Raw genomic sequence first — 21,119 nt, 5'->3', positions numbered from 1 at the left:
TGACTTTGCGCGACGCAGGCCCCATGCGTCGCGCAAAGTAAAGGAAAAAGCGGTAAATCCTTGTAGGTTTGGCGCCAAAAAATTGCGCGACGAAGCACGACGTCGCGCAAAACGGTTTTGCACGACGTATGTTCATCTACGTCGCGCAAAATTGTTTTGCGCGACGTCGTTCTTCGTCGCGCAAAGTGTCGTCGCGCAAAGGAAGTTTGCGCGACGTTGTGTGTTCTACGTCGTGCAAATTGAGTTTGTGCGACGAATTTTTCTCCGTCGCGCAAACATGTTTTTCTACTATACCCCATCTCACCAAATCCCTACCAGCCTCAATTTCTAGCCCTCCCCAATCCCCCACCGCCACCTTCCCTACCACCCATAATGAAAACCCCAAAGATCTCAACCATCATTACCCCCTTCCCAATCTTTCACACAATCCTTCTAACAGTTTGAATTCTCTGAAACAATTCACTATTTGAATCTAACTCTGACTAGAAGTCTGATTGGAAGTTGAAAACTATAAGTTCAAAACTTCAAATCATGTGGTAATCTTAAAACAGATTTACGTTACAACTCATTCACAATAGGGAAAATTATAACCATCATTGAACACGATTTGATAAGAAAAAAGATTAATCAACTAATCCCAATAAAACCCTAAAATAGTTTGCATTAATAGCTGGATTTAGTTTGCATTAGAAAATGGAGTTCAAACACTTAAGGTGGAGTTGTTCGCTAAGGGTTTTGCTTCCAACGATTATGCATTTGCCCGCAAGCTGTTAGGTATCGATACCAATGCAAATAAATGGTCTGCGCTGGAGCAAGTCTTGCATTCTGCAGTGGAGAACTTAATGAGTTGTGACAATCCAAGTCTACACTCTTGTGGACAGACTCTCAGTTTCAAGTCCCTCAACGTTCTTCACTTGCGACAAGTTAAGTGAGTGATGGATTTCTTGAGTACCTTTTGTCTAACTATCTAATTCTTGAAGTGAGTCATGATTGAGATCTTTGGGGTTTTCATTGTGGGTGGTAGAGGAGGTGGTGGTGGGTTTGGGAAGGGTAGAAATTAAGGATGGTTGGTGTATGGAGAGATAAGGTGGCCAAAGTTTCCTAGTGCTGGAATTTATATTTTATTTTTTATTTGTTATTTTAGGTGTAGGAAGAGAATTGTTAGACAGATTTGAAAAGTTGAGTGTATAAATAAGATAAATGGATATGGATAAAATTTCCTAATGACCATTGTGATGCGGAGAGGCACCAAACCCTCACTTCCTCCTCCCTCACTGTCCCTCTCTTCCTTCCTTATCTCTATTCAACAGCCATTAAACTCTACTTCTTCTACCCTCTTCAAATCGAGCCTCCCGTTAAAACCCATAAGCTCAATTTTTGAAGTTCGACTGGGTTTGGCGTGGAGGAGTCAATGGAAGTTGTCTCATTGAACAATGTTGAATCTGAAGACCTCGCAGACTTGGACTTGGCTGAGAACCATGGCAGGGCGTGACGATGAAGCCTATAATCACGTATATCGCCACGAGAGTTATCCTTTGGTTCATGCCTACTTCAAGGATTAGAGGTTCGATCCCGCCCCAACCTCGTTGTTCCCACCCCATCCTTCACTTTTTCACCAACCCAAGGCCGAATTCAAGCACGGCGGCTGTTTTGTGGAGGTGGGTATTTCTTGTGGGTTGTTCCACTCATCATTTTTGGCGTGGATGGTAAGTTTTGGATTTGGGGTAAAGGCGACGATGGTCGACTTGGTTTATGGCATGATAATTCTCTATTTTTTTATTTTAAATTTTTTACTATCCACGTGAACCTTATATTGACACGTGACATGTCACGTCATAAGTTATTGATTGCTTTAACAAACAGCTTAACAAAAGTATGAAAGTTTTCTAAAATTAATACTTTAAGTATCAAACTGTGACAAAAAAAACTTGATGTATGAAATTTTGAAAACTACGAAACTTCATGATAGTAAATGAAATGTACGCATTAGAGCATCTTCAAAGGAGACGTCAAATTCAAAATATCAAATTTCAATTTGATGGCTGACTTTGTAACGTCCCACATCATCCAAGGGAGTGGACCCTAAGTTTTATATGTATATTCTCATCTTTACCTAGCACGAGGCCTTTTGGGAGCTCACTGACTTCAGGTTCCGTTGGAACTCCAAAGTTAAGCAAGTTCGTGCGAGAACATTCCCATAATGGGTGATCCACTGGAAAGTTCTCGTGTGAGTTTCTAGAAACAAAATCGTGATGGCGTGGTCGGGGCCCAAAGCGGACAATATTGTGCTACGGTGGAGTCGAGCCCGGGACGTGGTGAGGGCCCGGGCGGGATGTGACAATTTGGTATCAGAGCCAATCTCTAGCCGGAAGTATGCCGACGAGGACGTCGAGCCCCCTAAGGGAGGTGGATTGTAACATCTTACATCGCTCAGGGGAGTGGATCATGTAAACCTTATATGTATATTTTCATCTCTACCTAGCACAAGACTTTGTGAGCTCATTGGCTTTGGGTTCCATCGGAACTCCGAAGTTAAGCGAGTTCGCACGAGAGCAATCCCATGATGGGTGACCCACTGGAAAGTTCTCGTGTGAGTTCCCAGAAACAAAACCGTGAGGACGTGGTTGAGCCCGAGATGTGGTGGGGGCCCGAGGCGGGATGTGACAGACTTGGCAATTTGACATATTGTCAATATTTTCTTTCCACCTGATATGTCAAAATTTATTGCTTCATTTATAGTTTTTTTAAACAAAAATAATAAAAGTTGGGTTGTTGTTAGTTTAATAATAAAAAAATAATGCCTAAATAGCAAAAATCATATTTGAAGACAGCTTCAAATTTGACATCTGTTTGTCCATGTCAGCTTTGATATCTTGATTTAGTAAATGATACATCATTTGTTATTGTTATATGTCCATGTGGCATTTTTGACGTTTCTCTTGGAGATGGTCTGATATAATAGATAATGCTAGGGTCGAACAAATTTTCCAACCAAATTTGCAAATAAAATCATGTGTTACCAATAAGAAACAAATACGTTAATCAAACTTAATCAATAATTCAATTATCTACAACCACACCAATTGGTTTGAAAAAATAGTTTAAAAAAAATTGATCTCTTAACATCACCTATTATATAATAATTTTTTTTCGAACCGAAGCAAGTCCATACAAAAATTTATTATATTGAACTAAATATCGAAAGGGAAATTTTATTTAAACATATATAACATATTTATACACCAAACTTAAATTTTAAATATTAATTGTCTATTTTACCTTATTGCACAATTACTATTAAGTACAAAATAAAATTAATAATAAAACTCAAATTTATCAATAAACCGAAATACTATACTTAAACCCTACGATCATTCTTTGTTATCCTACTTCATTCTAGCTAAAAACCCTAATAGCTCTCATAGAAAGAAAAAAAAGTTTTTTTTATTTATGGACGGTGATTATGAAGTTTTGAATCCTCCAACCAATATATGATTTTGAAGATTTTTTAGATAAGCAGATTGATTTATTTCAATTTACAACTGCACACGATTGAACTACGCACGCAACTTCTCCCTAGAGCTTTTATCGTCTTTCCTCGTTATATCCTAGTTTGTTCTTTGGTACCATGCCAATTGGGCCTCCACCCAAAAAAGTATAACATTTCTTACCTTTGTAAATTGCATAGGGTAAACAAATCCTTTTGAGAGTACCATGAGACATTGAGGGCTTCTTATGAGAATGTTATCAGATTCAACATTACTCTACAAATTACCATGGAACCTAATCAAATGATTCGCTTTCAAGACACGATGCATAACCTATATTCACCTATAAATCAAGCAAGGAGAGGAAATATATAATGATGTTAAAGAAGAATGCTTTTACGGAAGCCATTGAAGGGGTCAATTATGAGAGTTTGATGTCTATGCAGGATTTGTCTAAAAATCATGCCCGGAGAAGATTTCAAAATATTGTCAACATTTATAACAGTATCAGTCTTGTTGTCAGTCATGATTGAATTCACACCTCAAATTTTTAAAAATCAAATGGGTGTAAAAATAAATCCACATATTGAATTGGGTTTATGGGAATATGTTAAGTATTAAATTAGGTTTAAAAAGATATTAATAGTTTAGTTAAAAATCAAATAAATGCAAAAATTAAATTGGATATAAAAATAAGTTACATGGTTTAAATAAAATTTCTCATATCAAAAAGGTCCCGCAGACGGGCATTGACGAAGGAGTACTTAATTCCCAAATGTACCGAAATACCAAAAACACCCATCGATTTCGACGAGCCTTCACCGCAGTTGTTCCCCAGCTGCTCAAGGCCATTTCCGTGATTTAAAATCCCACCATTGGAGCTCCCCCTTCCATGACAAAACGCGATCCAAATCTCAACTCCTCCGCACTTCCTCTCTGAAGCTCTCTATGCCACTGAGTAAACCCGCTCACCGAGTCACGAACCGTCCCCGCCCGGCACCGCAGTCCACCGCCACAAGACGCTAGCCATTTCTCCAGATCCGGCTCACTGAGTCACACTCGCAGCAAGCTCGGGAATGGCTTCTTTGGAAGCCGATTCCCGTCTGAGGCAGGTGGTGTCCCCAGCCCTCGATAAGATCATCAAGAACGCCTCGTGGCGGAAGCACGCCAAGCTCGCTAGCGAATGCAAAGCCGTGCTCGAGCGGCTCAGCAAGTCTAAACCCGACCCAAATTCCGACTCTGACAACTCCGGCCCGGGACCTCTCCACGACGGAGGCTCCGAAGAGTACTCGCTCGCCGACTCCGAGTCCATTCTCAGCCCCGTGATCAACGCCGCCGGCTCCGGCGTATTGAAGATCGCCGATCCGGCCGTCGATTGCATCCAGAAGCTAATCGCCCATGGATATTTGCGCGGCGAGGCTGACGCATCGGGGGACGCCGCGGAAGCGAAGTTGCTCACGAAATTGATCGAGTCTGTGTGCAAATGCCACGATTTGGGCGACGATCAGATGGAGCTGCTGGTGTTGAAGACGCTGTTATCGGCAGTGACGTCGATATCGCTGCGAATTCACGGAGATTGCTTGCTGCAGATAGTGAGGACTTGCTACGACATCTATTTGGGGAGTAAGAATGTCGTTAATCAGACGACAGCGAAGGCGTCGCTGATCCAGATGCTGGTGATCGTGTTCAGAAGAATGGAGGCTGACTCGTCGACGGTTCCGATTCACCCGATCGTGGTGGCTGAGCTGATGGATCCGATTGAGAAAGCCGATGCCGACGGCTCAATGACAATGTTCGTTCAGGGGTTTATCACCAAGATTATGTCCGACATTGATGGAGTTTTGAACCCTTCGACACCTACTAAGGTGTCACTGCGAGGGCACGACGGGGCGTTCGAGACCACCACAGTGGAGACCACGAACCCTGCCGATTTGCTGGATTCGACTGATAAGGACATGTTGGATGCCAAGTACTGGGAGATTAGTATGTACAAGACGGCATTGGAGGGGCGAAAAGGCGAATTGGCTGACGGAGAAGTGGAGAGAGATGAGGATTTGGAGGTTCAGATTGGGAATAAGTTGAGAAGAGATGCGTTTTTGGTGTTTAGAGCTCTGTGTAAGCTGTCTATGAAGACTCCGCCAAAAGAGGCATTAGCGGATCCGGAGTTGATGAAGGGAAAAATTGTTGCGTTGGAGCTTTTGAAGATTTTGTTAGAGAATGCCGGTGCCGTCTTTAGGACCAGTGAAAGGTAACTAGCTGCCTGCTCTCATGTTAAAAATGTTTATGCTTAGATGTTGCCATTTCGTGTTCAGTGTTATTTGTCTTGATTATGTGTTCGGATTGAGCTGATTAGTCATTGCATTCAGCTTACTTGCTCGAGATTCGGCCTTTAACTTTGTTATGTTTGTCGAGTATGTTGTTTATATCTTTATATTTGAGATTGTGTGGGAAGAGGGTTTATAGATAACAGAGATGGTTCAAAGAGGATTTTGTTTCATTATTTAAATGATGGTTGGCATGATAATACAACACTAGGTGAGGTCTGAGGGGAGTAGGAGAATCACTAATATGTTAATTTGTAGTCGCCTAGCTGGTAAAGGCTGGTGGTTAGATACGGTGGCTTCTTAGTTGATACTTCTTAGTTGTGGCCCTTGTGGGCCTCTAGTTTTACCTCTTCTATATGATCATGAGCCATAGTACACGTGATGCCAGAAATTCATGCTATTGTGAGTGTCTGGTAGCTCTTGATCAATTAATTGGTTTACATATTTGAGGACTTTGCTGGGATCTGAAACACGATTCAGTTTGGGACAAGCATATCTCCAGGCTTGCAGACTCATAATGCAGATATGTCACTCCCTATTCAGAGCAAAACTAACTGATGTGTCTCTTAAGCTATTAGAGTGGATCCCCAGATTAGACACATCTGTGCAATATGCTACGGGGTTTATCCCTTGATGTTGCTACTTTTTAGATCTTGGTTTAGTTTTCTGACAATGCAATGCAAACTGTTGTACATGTTGGTCTCTTGTGTGATTTTGGTTTCTGGTGTGCGCATGTCTGTACATGCTGTTCAATAATTCAGGGAAAAAAACTTGCATTCTGTATTATCGTCTTCCAGATATGTTTTAGTTTAGCTAGTTTCTTCTCCTACCTTGAAATCTCTAATGATGAATTTTGTGATGTGGAACAGGTTTTTAGGTGCGATTAAGCAATATTTATGTCTGTCACTGTTAAAGAACAGTGCTTCAACTCTTATGATAGTTTTTCAGCTATCTTGCTCCATCTTCATTAGTCTGGTGTCAAGATTTAGAGCTGGACTGAAAGCAGAGATTGGAGTATTTTTTCCCATGATTGTTCTCAGAGTTTTGGAAAATGTCGCACAACCCAATTTTCAGCAAAAGATGATAGTACTTCGGTTTCTTGAGAAGCTGTGTGTTGATTCCCAGATCTTGGTAGACATATTTATCAATTATGATTGTGATGTCAATTCATCGAACATATTTGAAAGGTATGCTATGTTCTTTCCTGTAGAATCCACTATATTCTTCAAATTTCAAAATTATTGAACAGTAATATTGATTATCAAATTCATTAGCAGATGTCCTGCATTGTTTCTACACCCGCATAGGATTGTGAGTGATTGGTCTTGCATTAACAATTTTTGTGTCTTCTTTCTCCTTTTTTTTTCTGTTCATGTTGCCAGGATGGTAAATGGCCTACTTAAAACTGCTCAAGGTGTCCCTCCTGGTGTTGCCACCACATTATTACCACCTCAGGAGGCAACTATGAAACTTGAAGCTATGAAGTGCTTAGTTGGTGTTTTGAGGTCAATCGGAGATTGGATGAACAAACAATTGCGCATTCCAGATCCTCATTCTATCAAGAGATTTGAGCCAACTGAGAATAGTCCTGAACCAGGAGGTCTTCCCTTGGCAAATGGGAACAGCGAGGAGCCTGTTGATGGGTCAGACACTCATTCTGAAGCCTCCAGTGAGGCCTCTGATGCTTTTTTGACAATTGAACAACGCCGAGCTTACAAGCTGGAACTTCAGGTAAGGGTCTGGAATTCCATCAGATTCATCTTTAGGCTGTTTCACTTGGAATCTAATGATTGTTTTGTGGCAGGAAGGTATATCTCTTTTTAATCGGAAACCTAAAAAAGGAATTGAGTTTCTTATTAATGCAAACAAGGTGGGTAGTTCACCTGAGGAGATAGCTGCTTTTCTCAAAAATGCATCTGGTTTGAACAAGACTTTGATTGGGGATTACCTTGGAGAAAGAGAAGATTTATCGCTAAAAGTAATGCATGCTTATGTGGATTCATTTGAATTTCAAGGCTTGGAGTTTGATGAGGCCATCAGGGCATTTCTTCAAGGCTTTAGGTTGCCTGGTGAGGCACAGAAGATCGATAGAATAATGGAAAAGTTTGCAGAACGCTATTGCAAGTGTAATCCGAAGGCTTTTACTAGTGCTGACACAGCCTATGTTCTTGCTTATTCCGTGATATTGCTCAACACTGATGCTCATAACCCTATGGTGAAGAACAAGGTGAGTTAACAATTTCACATATACCTTGATTTAATTGGATGACTGAAACAGATAGCTGATTGATGTCCCTCTCTTTCTGGCCATTTAAATTATGCAGATGTCAGCAGATGATTTTATAAGAAACAATCGCGGCATAGATGATGGAAAAGATCTACCTGAGGAGTACTTGAGGTCATTGTTTGAACGAATATCAAGAAATGAGATTAAAATGAAAGAATATGAATTGGCTCCTCAAATACAGTCGGTGAACCCAAACCGGCTTTTGGGCTTGGACAGTATCTTGAATATTGTGATCCGTAAACGGGGGGAAGGAAATCAATTGGAGACCAGTGATGATCTTATCAAACATATGCAAGAACAATTTAAAGAAAAAGCTCGCAAATCTGAGTAAGACTAACTGAACTTCTCTGATGTCAAATGTTTGGAATCTTATTTGCCATTCCATTTTTATCACACCATATTTTCTTCAGAGGCCATAAAATATTACTTTCTAGGAGTTCTCTTATTCACTGATGAGGATTGTTATTCCTTGCTCGGCGTAGTGGAAGTTTGACTAGAATAAGATATTGAGCATTTATATTTAGGAATTTTGAGAAATTCTTTAATATGTGTGTTATCTTTATATTGATTAGACTCTGTTCTTAACATAAACTTGTACGGACGTTTTGTAGGTCAGTTTATTATGCTGCAACAGATGTGATAATTCTTAGATTCATGGTTGAGGTATGCTGGGCCCCTATGCTGGCTGCCTTCAGTGTTCCACTTGATCAAAGTGACGATGAAGTAGTTATTTCACTGTGTCTGGAAGGCTTTCGTCATGCCATCCATGTTACTGCTGTAATGTCCATGAAGACCCATAGAGACGCTTTTGTGACTTCACTAGCGAAGTTTACTTCTCTCCACTCTCCTGCCGATATCAAGCAGAAGAATATTGATGCAATTAAGGTTAGCATATTGTTGTACTCCACCATAGTTTCTGTACAGGATGTGAATAAGCTTTAAGATTGTACTAGTTAGTTGTCCTTAATTTCATGAACTGAAGTAGTCTCATAGAGGAAATCATGTTACTTCACTAATCTTATCATAGATTGGAACACTTTGGATGCGAAGTTATTTTACTTTAATTTTTCATGCTTAACCTGTCATCATGGCTGAGATATAATGCAGCAGAATAAGTATAAGGATTTGCATGAAAATAATATGTTCACTTGAACAATTGCGCAGAAATCTCATCATCTAATTTTGTCCCTTTTTATTTTGTATGTCTGCCTTCTTTTCCAATAAAATTGATTTCTCAAGTGCAAATGATATCTTAAGTTGGCAAAAGTATAAAGACTTGAATTGCTGGTCTTAACTAGAATAATAATGTGCTGTCCCAAGAATGAATCAGAAAAAGAAATTGAAGACATTTGTAATTTAGAGCTATAACTGCATAATTGGACACTTTGCATGGATGGCAGAAGAGTGTTTAGGAGAAGAGTCTTGCATGTGCTTGTATGGTTATCAGTGAAATAAATATAAACATGGTGACTAATTGATGTTGTGTGAGTTAAAACATCTTTTTCCACTGTGTGCTACTAGGTGGTGACAGTAGCATGGTCAAATGCTTGCACTTTGAGATGTATCTATCTAATATTTTGTTTGGTCATTTTTTATAGGCAATAGTGACAATTGCAGATGAAGATGGAAACTACCTACAAGAAGCTTGGGAACATATTTTGACTTGTGTTTCCCGGTTTGAACATCTACATCTCTTGGGAGAGGGTGCTCCTCCAGATGCTACATTCTTTGCCTTTCCTCAGAATGAGTCAGAAAAAGCAAAACAGACTAAGTCCACTATCCTTCCTGTTTTAAAAAAGAAGGGGCAAGGAAGGATGCAGTATGCAGCTGCTGCTGTGTTGCGAGGTTCATATGATAGTGCTGGTATTGGTGGGAATGCTTCTGGGGCAGTCACATCAGAACAGATGAACAATTTGGTTTCTAATTTAAACATGCTAGAACAAGTTGGTGAAATGAGCCGCATATTCACACGTAGTCAGAAACTAAACAGTGAGGCGATTGTGGACTTTGTTAAGGCACTTTGCAAGGTCTCTATGGAAGAATTGCGATCAGCATCTGATCCTCGGGTTTTCAGCCTTACAAAGATTGTTGAGATTGCGTATGGATCGCCTTACTTCAATCTTGTTTATTTTTTTTGTATTAAAAAACTGTAGAGTTTGACCTAAATTGTTTTCTTGTAACAGGCATTATAATATGAACCGCATCAGGCTTGTCTGGTCTAGCATCTGGCATGTGCTCTCTAATTTCTTTGTGACAATTGGCTGTTCTGAAAACCTGTCAATTGCCATTTTTGCTATGGATTCGCTACGCCAGTTGTCAATGAAGTTCTTGGACCGAGAAGAGTTGGCTAATTATAATTTTCAGAATGAGTTCATGAAACCTTTTGTCATTGTTATGCGTAAAAGCAGTGCAGTTGAAATACGTGAATTAATCATCAGATGTGTCTCACAAATGGTATTATCTCGTGTCAACAATGTCAAATCTGGATGGAAGAGCATGTTCATGGTACTGGAATATTCCCAGTCCTTTTTTCTTTGTGATATGCTTAATTCTACAGGCGATAAAAATTAATTTGATTTCATGAATTATTCTTGTTGCATACTGATAATACTCCATTGTTATGTTCTTCAGGTGTTCACTACTGCAGCTTATGACGACCACAAAAACATTGTACTCTTAGCCTTTGAAATAATTGAGAAGATTATTCGAGACTATTTTCCGTACATTACTGAGACTGAAACCACTACCTTTACTGATTGCGTGAATTGCCTAATTGCATTTACCAATAGTAGATTCAACAAGGACATTAGCCTCAATGCTATTGCTTTTCTTCGATTCTGTGCTACAAAACTTGCAGATGGAGGTCTTGGTTCCTCGTCAAAAAATAAGGACAAGGAAGCTTCTGGAAAAATCTCTCCATCTTCACCTCAAGCCTGGAAAGATGGAAAACAAGAAAATGGTGAAATGCCAGACAAGGATGACCATATCTATTTCTGGTTCCCTTTATTGGCTGGTAAGAATACTGCATAAATTGGTGCTAATAAACATAATGTTGCAAAGCGGTTGTGTTAAAATTTTGAGCTTTTTTATATATCACACTGGGAAAGAGTTTTATATATTTATCTCCACAATGCAGGTTTATCTGAGCTTAGCTTTGATCCTAGGCCTGAAATCAGGAGGAGTGCCCTACAAGTTCTGTTTGAAACTTTACGTAACCATGGTCATCTTTTCTCACTACCTTTGTGGGAAAGGGTGTTTGAATCAGTGCTATTTCCAATATTTGACTATGTGCGGCATGCTATCGATCCATCTGGGGAAGGTTCACCAGGGCAAGGGACTGATGGTGATGTGGGTGACCTTGATCAAGATGCCTGGCTCTATGAGACATGCACATTGGCACTTCAATTAGTTGTTGATCTCTTTGTCAAATTTTATAACACTGTCAATCCGCTATTGAAGAAAGTTTTGGTGCTTCTAGTCAGTTTTATTCGACGACCACACCAAAGCTTAGCTGGTATTGGTATTGCTGCATTTGTGCGATTGATGAGCAATGCAGGGGATCTCTTTTCTCATGAAAAGTGGCTAGAAGTGGTTTCATCATTAAAAGAAGCAGCCGATTCAACACTTCCTGATTTCTCTTTCCTTCTTAGTGGAGATGGCATCATTAGAAGCCATGAACATGCTTTGAGCAGAGAAGAGAATGGAGAGTCCACCGTGTCTGGCAGGAGTGATGAGGATTCAGAGAGACTGAGGACAAACCACATGTATGCTGGAATATCTGACGTCAAGTGCCGAGCTGCTGTTCAACTTTTATTGATTCAGGTAAATTCTACTCCATTATGGGCGTTGGGGGAGGTTGGACAAACCATGTTTACGTTGATTATAGGATGCGGCTTGGTATATGTTTGAGTTAGTATGAACTCTAGTCCTTTTCCTAGGGACCCAATTGAAAAACAACCCAATCTACAGGGACCAAATTTGCATGTTCCCAAATTTGAAGTCGTGGAAGTATATCGCAATAACCATTTCTTTTGAAATTTATTGTTTTGCTATCCAGTTACAGTTTTTGAAAATAGAAAATGCTGGAGTGACAATCAATTTGAAGATAGGGCAAACCTTTGAATGCATGTGTGCGTTGTGCATGAGTGTGATATATACATGTTTTAAATTTCATCATATGATATTTACATGTTATCATGTCAATACGGTTTTGTGAGGTTTGTCTTTCACTATATTTGGCAGGCGGTGATGGAGATTTACACCATGTATCGCTCTCACCTTTCCGCGAGAAACACATTAGTCCTTTTTGATGCTTTGCATGATGTTGCATCTCACGCTCACAAGATTAACACCGATACCACTTTAAGAGCAAGGTTACAAGAATTTGGCTCCGTGACCCAAATGCAAGACCCTCCACTGTTGCGCATCGAGAACGAATCTTACCAAATATGCCTTACATTCTTACAGAACCTTGTAGAGGATAGCCCAGCAGGTTACGATGAAGCGGAGGTGGAGTCCTACATCGTGGACCTCTGCAGAGAGGTTCTACAGTTCTATATTGAAGCTGCTAGCTCTGGAAAGGTATCTGAATCATCCAAAGGGCAGCAGCTCCATTGGCTGATTCCTCTAGGTTCTGGGAGACGAAGAGAATTGGCCCAACGTGCCCCGCTTATTGTGGCAACTCTCCAGACTATCTGTAGTTTGGGAGAGACCTCATTTGAAAACAACTTGTCTCAGTTCTTCCCCCTCCTTTCCAGCTTGATAAGTTGTGAACACGGTTCAAATGAGGTCCAGATTGCCCTCGGTGACATGCTAAGCTCATCTGTGGGGCCTGTGTTGCTTCGGTCGTGTTGAGCAGGTGAGATAGGACCGTGCAATTTGAGATGTATGATAATTTTATCCTAAGTCTTCATAGTCTTCATTTTCGTATTCTTTTTTATTCGTTATTGGAAATATAGTTTGATAGTGTTATGAAGAGTTAGTAGCAATGTTTTGAATTTGATTGACTAGTGCTTCTAAACCTTCTGTAGTATTATATGAGATTATAGCTCCATTTAGAATTTATACGTCTCTTCTGGAGTTTTGATGTTGTATGCTAGTCACATTTTTTTATCTTTACCTGGACAGACTTGATTCAATCCGCTTTTCGTTGGAAAAACCAACGCAAATTTCATGTCGACTTTCTCTCGCCCTATTTTTTTTCTTCAAATTGTTGCAACACAAGGATTTACATGCAATGGGCTTACTATCACTGTGGCGTATTAATCTAATAATACAATGGAGTGTAAACTCGTTTTATGTGAGTTCTCGTTGTAATGCATACATTTATGGGCATTTTCTCATTGATTATAACATATAAAATTCAGCTGTCGCTTTTCCTTGTGTCGTAAAACCCAATAGAAATGCTTGTTCGCACACAAGAAGACAGTGGTGACGGGGAAATATTACATTTATGATGGATGGACTTGGTAATGTATCTCAAAAAATTATCTTGCCGGCAATGACATACTTTATTATAGATTTGTATGGAGTAGAGGTAAGATTCGAGCACAATATCTTCAACGTGAGTTAAATACTCTTAACTACTTGAGTTACGAGTCTCATACTCTGCCTGTCATCTTTGTTGTGGAACTTGGATTTGGGGTCACCTTTTCGCTTGAGAAAAATAAGAGACAGTTTGCAAGAAAACACCGACAAAAAGTGGAATAAGAGACCTCAAATTGCGGAGACCACAAGAGAGCCAAGAAATAGAAAGCGGTGAGAGAGAGTCCGTGATATCATATAAAACTCAGCTGGCATCCACCATGCAAGACCTAATCAATCCCCCCCTACCCCCGGATTAAAAGACTTGGTCCGACTCCCTAGATCTACAGATATACGTACATACATACACATCGATGAGAATTCTAAAGTTTCTCATATCTTATCTATTCATCGTACATCATGTGGTTAATTTTCATTAGGTACTGTTTGTGTTTAATTGTAAATAAAAAAATTCAAAATGATTTTTGACTGCCCAATGTATGATAAGCGGATAGGATGTGAAGATCACTAGGATCCTCACAAAGTGAATACGGATGAGAACAAATCCCATAGACATCTCTCTCATATATATGTGTGTGTACATACACCTTGGAGAACCCAAGGGCCTAGATATCAGTATTTGGTGGCTTCTAGGGTTTTGTAGTTGTAGAGAAATTGCAAGGTTTACCAGTAGTCAATTTGGTTAATTAGACCAATCTCGACTTATTGCTAATCAAGTTGGTTGGAACCGAGTGTTTTTTTTTTTTTTTTTTTTGGCATTTAAATTCGAGTCTTTTTTCTGTAATTTAAATAAATTTAGCGTAGAACTCACCACTATTCGTTCCACTCTTTTTTGCAGAAGCCTATAACTCTCTTTCTAGCACACAATCTTGTCAGCTCTCTCTTCAATGATGAGTTGTATCAGAATTTTCTTGGCGTCAACCGTCCAGAGGATGACAAGTGGATACAAGAAAAGAAGGACACCGAAACTTTCTTCCAGGTTTGATGTGCGGCCTGCGGCTGCAACCTCATCTTTTGCAGGCATGGAAGTCTCCAGCCAATTCAGGCAAGTGTTTGAGGTCATGGATGCAAATGGGGACGGGAAAATCTCCCCTCTCGAGCTCAGCGCCGTGCTTTCGTGCCTCGGAAACAAGAAGTCGATCGCCGCAGAGGAAGCTGAAGGGATTGTGAGGGAAATGGATCGTAACGGAGATGGATGCATAGACTTGGATGAATTCATGAACGCAGTGAATGTTGACAGATCAAGAAGTAATGATAGTGATAGTGTTGGGTTTGGAAATGAGGAAGAAGACTGTGAACTCATGGATGCTTTTCGTATTTTCGACACGGATAAGAACGGGAAGATTTCAGCCAAGGAGTTGCAGAGGGTTCTGGTCAGCCTTGGATGCAAAGAATGCAGCCTTAGAGAGTGTAGGCAAATGATTAAAGGGGTTGATAGGAATGGAGATGGAGCTGTGGATTTTGAAGAATTTAGGTTGATGATGACAAGAAACTATGCGTGCTGATTGAAGGTGTCTACTTTAAGTTAGGCTGCAGCTAAATCATGTATAAATTAAATGGAAAGAAGCTTAGTTGGGTTAACAAGATTTAAGAATGCATACATTTTGTATTAATTGTTGAGTCTTTTTCCAAACAAAAAGGGTTTATCACTTGATTTGTGTTAGAGATATGATCTTAGGAGTAGATTGCCGGTGCGTATATGGTCTTCATTTTTAATCTAAATCTACTATGTTTTAGACTTAAACTCTTCTTTTTTCATTTAATTTAATTTATGTAATTTAACCCATATCCCTTGTAATATAAAATAAATGATTTTAGAGAGGTTATAAGAAGGCAGAATATAGTCACTTAGTATTAGTTCTTCTTCATTTGTAAATTAAAGATCTTAGGTTCGATTCTCGTAAAAAACGAACTTAAACCACATTATTAATAGCTCATTATAAGGTTCAGTTTACCTCCTTCCCGTATAAATACTATCATTTATTAAAATAAATAAAAAATGCAGAATATACTCCCCCACCACAATAATGCTGTCTCACTTTCTCACTCTTTGACTGTAGTTTCTAGTTTCTTGGTTTCTTCTCTCTCTGAGACACTCTCTCTCTGGTGTTTGGAAAGTATTATCCATAATATGGGTCCTCTATCTTTTGTCCAAATATGAGAATTATTCATTAGTGCTTGTCAATCGGCTCCGGTTGCTTCTTATCTTGTGTGATGAGGATGTGATGTGTCCTGCCAATAAAAAACAAACAAAACAGTGGTAGCTTTCTTAAGTTGATAATAACAACCCAAGGAATAGGATTTTCTTCTTCTTTTTTTTTTATCCTTTTCTTTTTGGTATTTAAACGGCCGCAAACCATGTCATTTTATGTTAATTTTTTTTTTTTTACAAAGAAAGACAAAGAAAAAAGTGTGAGAAAAAGGAAAAGTAAATTCTGATAGAACATGTTAATCATTTTATGTTGACTGTTGTAGGACATTTGTCAAACTGACATTACAAAACATACATAAAGGTAAAACAAAATTATAAAATTGACGAATTATAATAGAACACATGCATTACTATATATGACAAATGAGTCATATTTATCGTGGTTGTGTCATTGTCGTGTCAAACTCGTAATTTTAATAGGTCATGTCATGACATTCGAATTATTTTAATAAGTTTCAGAATTCAAACTTAAACACGATCCATTAAAATCTACGAGTTACACGACCCAACCCATTTGAACCCATTAAAAACAATATATACTTTAGTTCATAATCAAATAAAAGAATTCATACGAAATCACAAAATATTAGCATGAGTTCGTAAGTTCCTTTTTGTCACATAAACGCCTTAGGTTTTGCCCAACAAACCTTTGTCACACAAAGCTCGTTGCACAAGGTTTGGTTTGACGAAAATTAGAAAGCTTTGGGCAATAGCAATTTGCTCGACAACAATTTCGACGAAAAGACCAAAAAAAATCTGACATGAAAATTTTGCCCAAAAAAATGGTGGGAAAGAACTCTTGCGGATGAAAAACATATGATTCATCGGGCAAACCTTTAAAATGGAGGGAAATTTGACTCTTTTGGTAAAAACTTCGGGGAAAGTTTTTGGGCTTGCCCGACAAAAAAAGTGATATTACCCGACTGATTGGGGTACCTTTGCCCGACAAAATAGTACGTGAAAAATACACAAGGAACATAGTATGTGAAATATACATGCGTGTATGATTCAACAACCTTGCTAAAAAAAATGCCAAACTTAAAATTTGCCCATTTTTTTATTCATACTACTTATTTATTTTTTTACCAAAATCTTAAAAAATAAAAAACTAGTATGCCATTCAATGTATAACTGGAAAAAAAAAATTGTTGGCATTAAGTAATTTTTGCAAAAAAAATTGTTTTTTTTAACATCTACTTATCATCAAAACATATCTCTAATTAAAAAAATAACGATTCAAAATAAAAACCTCCCCACGTTCCCTTTCTCTCTCTGTTTCCAACTCTCTTTCATATATTTTTTTTTCTTTTTAAATCTTTTATATGTACACACATAATATGTGGGCATTCTGACACACCCTGACCCGAAATGTTCAATAGGACTCCAAATCGAGCTGTGTTGACCGACACCTAGAAGGTGACGAAGCCATAAAGTGTGCTGATGTGGAAAAGTGTGAATAAATTTGAACCTAAGAGTGCCTAAATACCAAAGTGCGCTGGTGAGCAAGAATGATCCCACTTCACACGTGACGATAAAGCATAAGTAAGTACAGTAGAGTGGATGAGGATTATACCCTAGGAAGTAACCACCTATCCTAAGATTTGCCAAGAATCCTCGTCGATATGAACTTTCAGCAAATTAAACCTGGAGGGGCGCAAAACTAGAAAGTGTGAGTGGGCAAAAACAAAGCTTTTCAAAACCATTTCAACATCAACGATAGTAACCCCTCGCGCATAAAACCTGTATAATTTCACAGAAAATAGAATATATATATATATATATATATATACATATCTAAAAACCATGCTCATAATAGTAATATTCAAAAGTATGCCATGCCAAATGTCTCAAAATAACTGAATAAGTAACTCAGGTGAATTAACTCATGAGAAATAACATATCAGCCGGATCCACCTAAAGTGGCATGTACAGTTGAATCTATAGCTCAACAAGTATGCCTGCACACGAGTCGGAACCACCTAAAGTGGTCTGTACAATAGGACTGAGTGTAAATAAATACGCTCAAGTGCTACGATCCCTTGAAGACTGTGCGAATAATCGCGGGTCACCTACGAGTCGGAACCACCTATAGTGGTTTGTACAACAGGCTTGTGCACCTAACTTGGATCCAAGGTGAGCGTATGGTGCGGGAGGTGAACATCACGTGAAGGATTGTGTCCTAACCACGAGCGGGAGCACTAACACCAGGGTGCATGTTTATTAGCTCTTAATGCATCTCAACATACTCATCAACTCACATTAACAATCTATAACTTATCTGGTACTTACCTGAGCGTCCACAGCGTCAAATCACAATATGCATAGTATACTAACTCATAATCTAAGTATAAATCATGAGGCATGGCATTTCAAAACATAATTCCATTAAAACGCATTTTCTAGGAAAAATACCAAGCATACATATATATACTGAAAACAAAAGCCCACTCACCTAGAGTTCACGCTACAACTCCCTAGCACAACCATAGAGGCCACTCACCTAGAGATCACGCTACAACTCCCTAGCACAACCATAGAAGCGTCACGAACGATTGGCGCCTAGAACAATTATCAAATCACAACTCAGAATTCTTATCAATAAAATATGTAACTTACATAAAACACATCCCTACGTAGTTTGATTTGGAAGACCCGCATCACAGATTTCCGATCCCTTACTTCCAAAGATTCACATTATACTTCTAAAACAACATCCTAAAGTTCCCTTACAATCCAACGGTCGGATCTCCGCCGATTGCCAAAACCAAGTGGCGGTTAACATTTTATTTTATGAACTTACAAATCTAATTTGGGAAGATCCGTATATCGGATTCCCGATCCGTACGTTCCTATGGTCTCAAATATTATGTACTATAACATATTAAAGTTTGGTGACGATCCAACGGTCGGATCATCGATTCATATAATGACCTATTAACGTAACGTAGAGAATTTACGTTCCACCAATCAACCTACGTCATACAATTACCAAAACTGAGCTCAAAACATCTAATTTAGCTTAAGAATAACATCGACGGCCCCATGGCCACGCGTCGCCGTGCGTGGCGGTCGGCCGCTCTGACTCGCCGGAAAATCCAACTTTTTCAAAAAATTACCAAAATTTACAGGAATGAAGATCTTAATGAGTAGAGTAACTTTCATACCTGTGACCAAGGCCAATTTGGCCGGGAATAGCTTCAATTTCATTAAAACCCGTCGGAAACCCTATACTTATGTGTGCTCGATTCGACCTCCAAACTTGCTCCGACGCCTCCACCACTGCCTGGGCTTTGGTCCTGGATTCTAGGGGAGTGCTCTAGTGGTGGTAATTGGCTGAGTTAGCTTCACGTTTTGTGGATTGCCACCATACACCTACACACGCCACCGGTGCATTTTTCCTAAATTTACCAACAAATTCCTTCTAATTTTGGATGGAAATGGAAGAGTGAAGGCTAGGAAGTTGTTTCTAGGTGGTGGTTTGCTTTGATTTGTCAGAAAAATGACCGAATTTGGCCGTGGAGCTTGTCGGGTCGAGCGGGTCAAGGGGAAACCCGGTTTTCCCCTTCATTTTCTTCTCCCTCCTTTCCCTCCTTTCTCCCTTCTCTGGTTGGACACTCTCTCCTCTCTCCTCTCCCCATTCGTCCACCCTCTCTCCCGGTTCTACATGCTCTCATCCACTCATCTCCTTTCTGATTGGGCAATAGCCCTTCTTTCTTCTCTTCTCCCATTCCCCACTGCTTCTTTCTTTTGTTCTTCAACTTTAAAAAATAACTAAATGATAAATAAATAAAAATATTATAAAAATATATAAATAGTGACTAAAACAAAAGTACTTCTCGAGTTTACAGTTCCGTAAAACTTTAACCGTAATCCCAAATCCTCATCTGCTTGCACCTATGAGTCCATAATGTCGAGTACTTCAGGAATATGCTAAAGGAATAATTCATACACCTCACTATACGTTGATCAATGAAAGTCAATACTCTCGCCTCTAAGGGCATTTTCGTAAAATGATGCTTTTAAAATTTGTAAAAACATAAAATTAGGGACGGATCATCACAATTCTCTAGTTTAAATTAATTAATTATTTATGTCTCTCAAAAAATATGTTAAAAATACGTCTAGAATACGTGAATCCCATGTGTAATATTAAAAATTTGTTATTTTTAACGTGAAAAGTACATATATACGTATATTGCATGTTGGATTTTCAAAAAACGTATAATTTAATTTATCACTAAAATGTGTATGGAAAACAACGTATTTTTTTAAAATACGTAAGTATATATACAATACGTGTATTATACGCAAATTTACTCACTACGTTTATGAGAGAGCCAGGATTTTAATTTAACAAATTCAAATGGGTTGAAACGGATCACTCGCGTGTAGACTTGAATCAACAAATTATTTAACGGGTGCTTACAGGGTTGACCCAATAACACATCCAACCCGTTGAAATCCATTTTTTTCATAACATTTCGTATTGAATTAACCGGTCGTGTATGAAGTTGTCAGCTCTTATGCACTCTTAAGCGTAATGTTTTCTTTTGGGCATTATATTAAGAGATTACTTACCCCGTAAACGAAGTACTTGTTTTTTGTATGTTAAAATTGAATTAGTATCCACTCAAATTTTGGACTCTAAAAAAGTGACTATTAAAATATAAATGTGTGGGTTTGATTCTTTTCATGTGCTCTGAAGACTTGATAGGGGTTCCATAACTTGTTGTCTTTTGAGATTTTTGTCCAAGAATAGAGTACTAGGGCATATAAGCCCATATATAATTGGTCATTAGGTCTTGGCCCCATAGTGAAAGGTTGGTTCACGGTTAATCTTAAGTAGTCCATATACCTAGGCCCACTGGTAATCAGCAATTTGAATTGGAAAAGGGTAATAGAGAAACTAACTATTTGGACCAAATTTTGTAATTATATGACGTTGTTGTAGATTATTCAATTATTAAGTGTTTATTAAAGTACTTATTTCTTGTTGGTGACACATTATATAATTTGTAAATTTAGTTTAAAAAGTTGATCTATCTATCATTACTCTTGTGGAAACATCTGTATCACTTACTAAGGTTCTATTATTTCTTTTTTGGTGGGTATTTTGGTCTTGATATATGGTTTTGATAATTTTTTTTTTAATTTTTTATACAAGTGATATTGGAGGAGGGCGAATCAAACCTAGCTAGAATCTCAGATGTAGAAATAAATGACCTCAACCACTTGAACTACAAGACTCTTACATAATTTTGGTC

General features: G+C 38.7%; 2 protein-coding genes across 2 annotated transcripts; both read left to right on the top strand.

Moving 5' to 3' along the window:
- The first annotated feature begins 4,302 nt into the window (after nt 1-4,302).
- On the top strand, nt 4,303-13,185 carry LOC126587638 (brefeldin A-inhibited guanine nucleotide-exchange protein 2-like). Its single transcript, XM_050252728.1, has 11 exons — nt 4,303-5,736; nt 6,682-6,999; nt 7,195-7,543; nt 7,617-8,039; nt 8,137-8,426; nt 8,711-8,984; nt 9,698-10,197; nt 10,283-10,604; nt 10,731-11,112; nt 11,236-11,921; nt 12,342-13,185. Exons 1-11 carry the CDS (start codon nt 4,565-4,567, stop codon nt 12,951-12,953), a joined length of 5,328 nt encoding a protein of 1,775 aa, XP_050108685.1. The 5' UTR covers nt 4,303-4,564; the 3' UTR covers nt 12,954-13,185.
- Nucleotides 13,186-14,116: 931 nt separating this feature from the next.
- LOC126587645 (probable calcium-binding protein CML18) lies at nt 14,117-15,387 on the top strand. Its single transcript, XM_050252737.1, has one exon. The coding sequence runs from the start codon at nt 14,531-14,533 to the stop codon at nt 15,146-15,148; it is 618 nt and encodes a 205-aa protein (XP_050108694.1). The 5' UTR covers nt 14,117-14,530; the 3' UTR covers nt 15,149-15,387.
- Nucleotides 15,388-21,119: the final 5,732 nt, after the last annotated feature.

Source organism: Malus sylvestris, chromosome 2 (assembly GCF_916048215.2).
Source record: "Malus sylvestris chromosome 2, drMalSylv7.2, whole genome shotgun sequence".
NCBI classification, from domain to species: domain Eukaryota; kingdom Viridiplantae; phylum Streptophyta; class Magnoliopsida; order Rosales; family Rosaceae; genus Malus; species Malus sylvestris.
The sequence above is the reverse complement of the archived record's forward strand: the minus strand, read 5'-3'. Positions and strand labels throughout refer to the sequence as shown.

Excerpts from the sequence above, each read along its gene's own strand:
- LOC126587645 (XM_050252737.1), top strand. The coding sequence starts at position 14,531 with ATGATGAGTTGTATCAGAATTTTCTTGGCGTCAACCGTCCAGAGGATG.
- LOC126587638 (XM_050252728.1), top strand. The coding sequence starts at position 4,565 with ATGGCTTCTTTGGAAGCCGATTCCCGTCTGAGGCAGGTGGTGTCCCCA. Across the intron at positions 8,427-8,710 it reads GAAAAAGCTCGCAAATCTGA|GTCAGTTTATTATGCTGCAA; the intron begins GTAAGACTAACT and ends GACGTTTTGTAG. Across the intron at positions 10,198-10,282 it reads ACAAAGATTGTTGAGATTGC|GCATTATAATATGAACCGCA; the intron begins GTATGGATCGCC and ends TTCTTGTAACAG.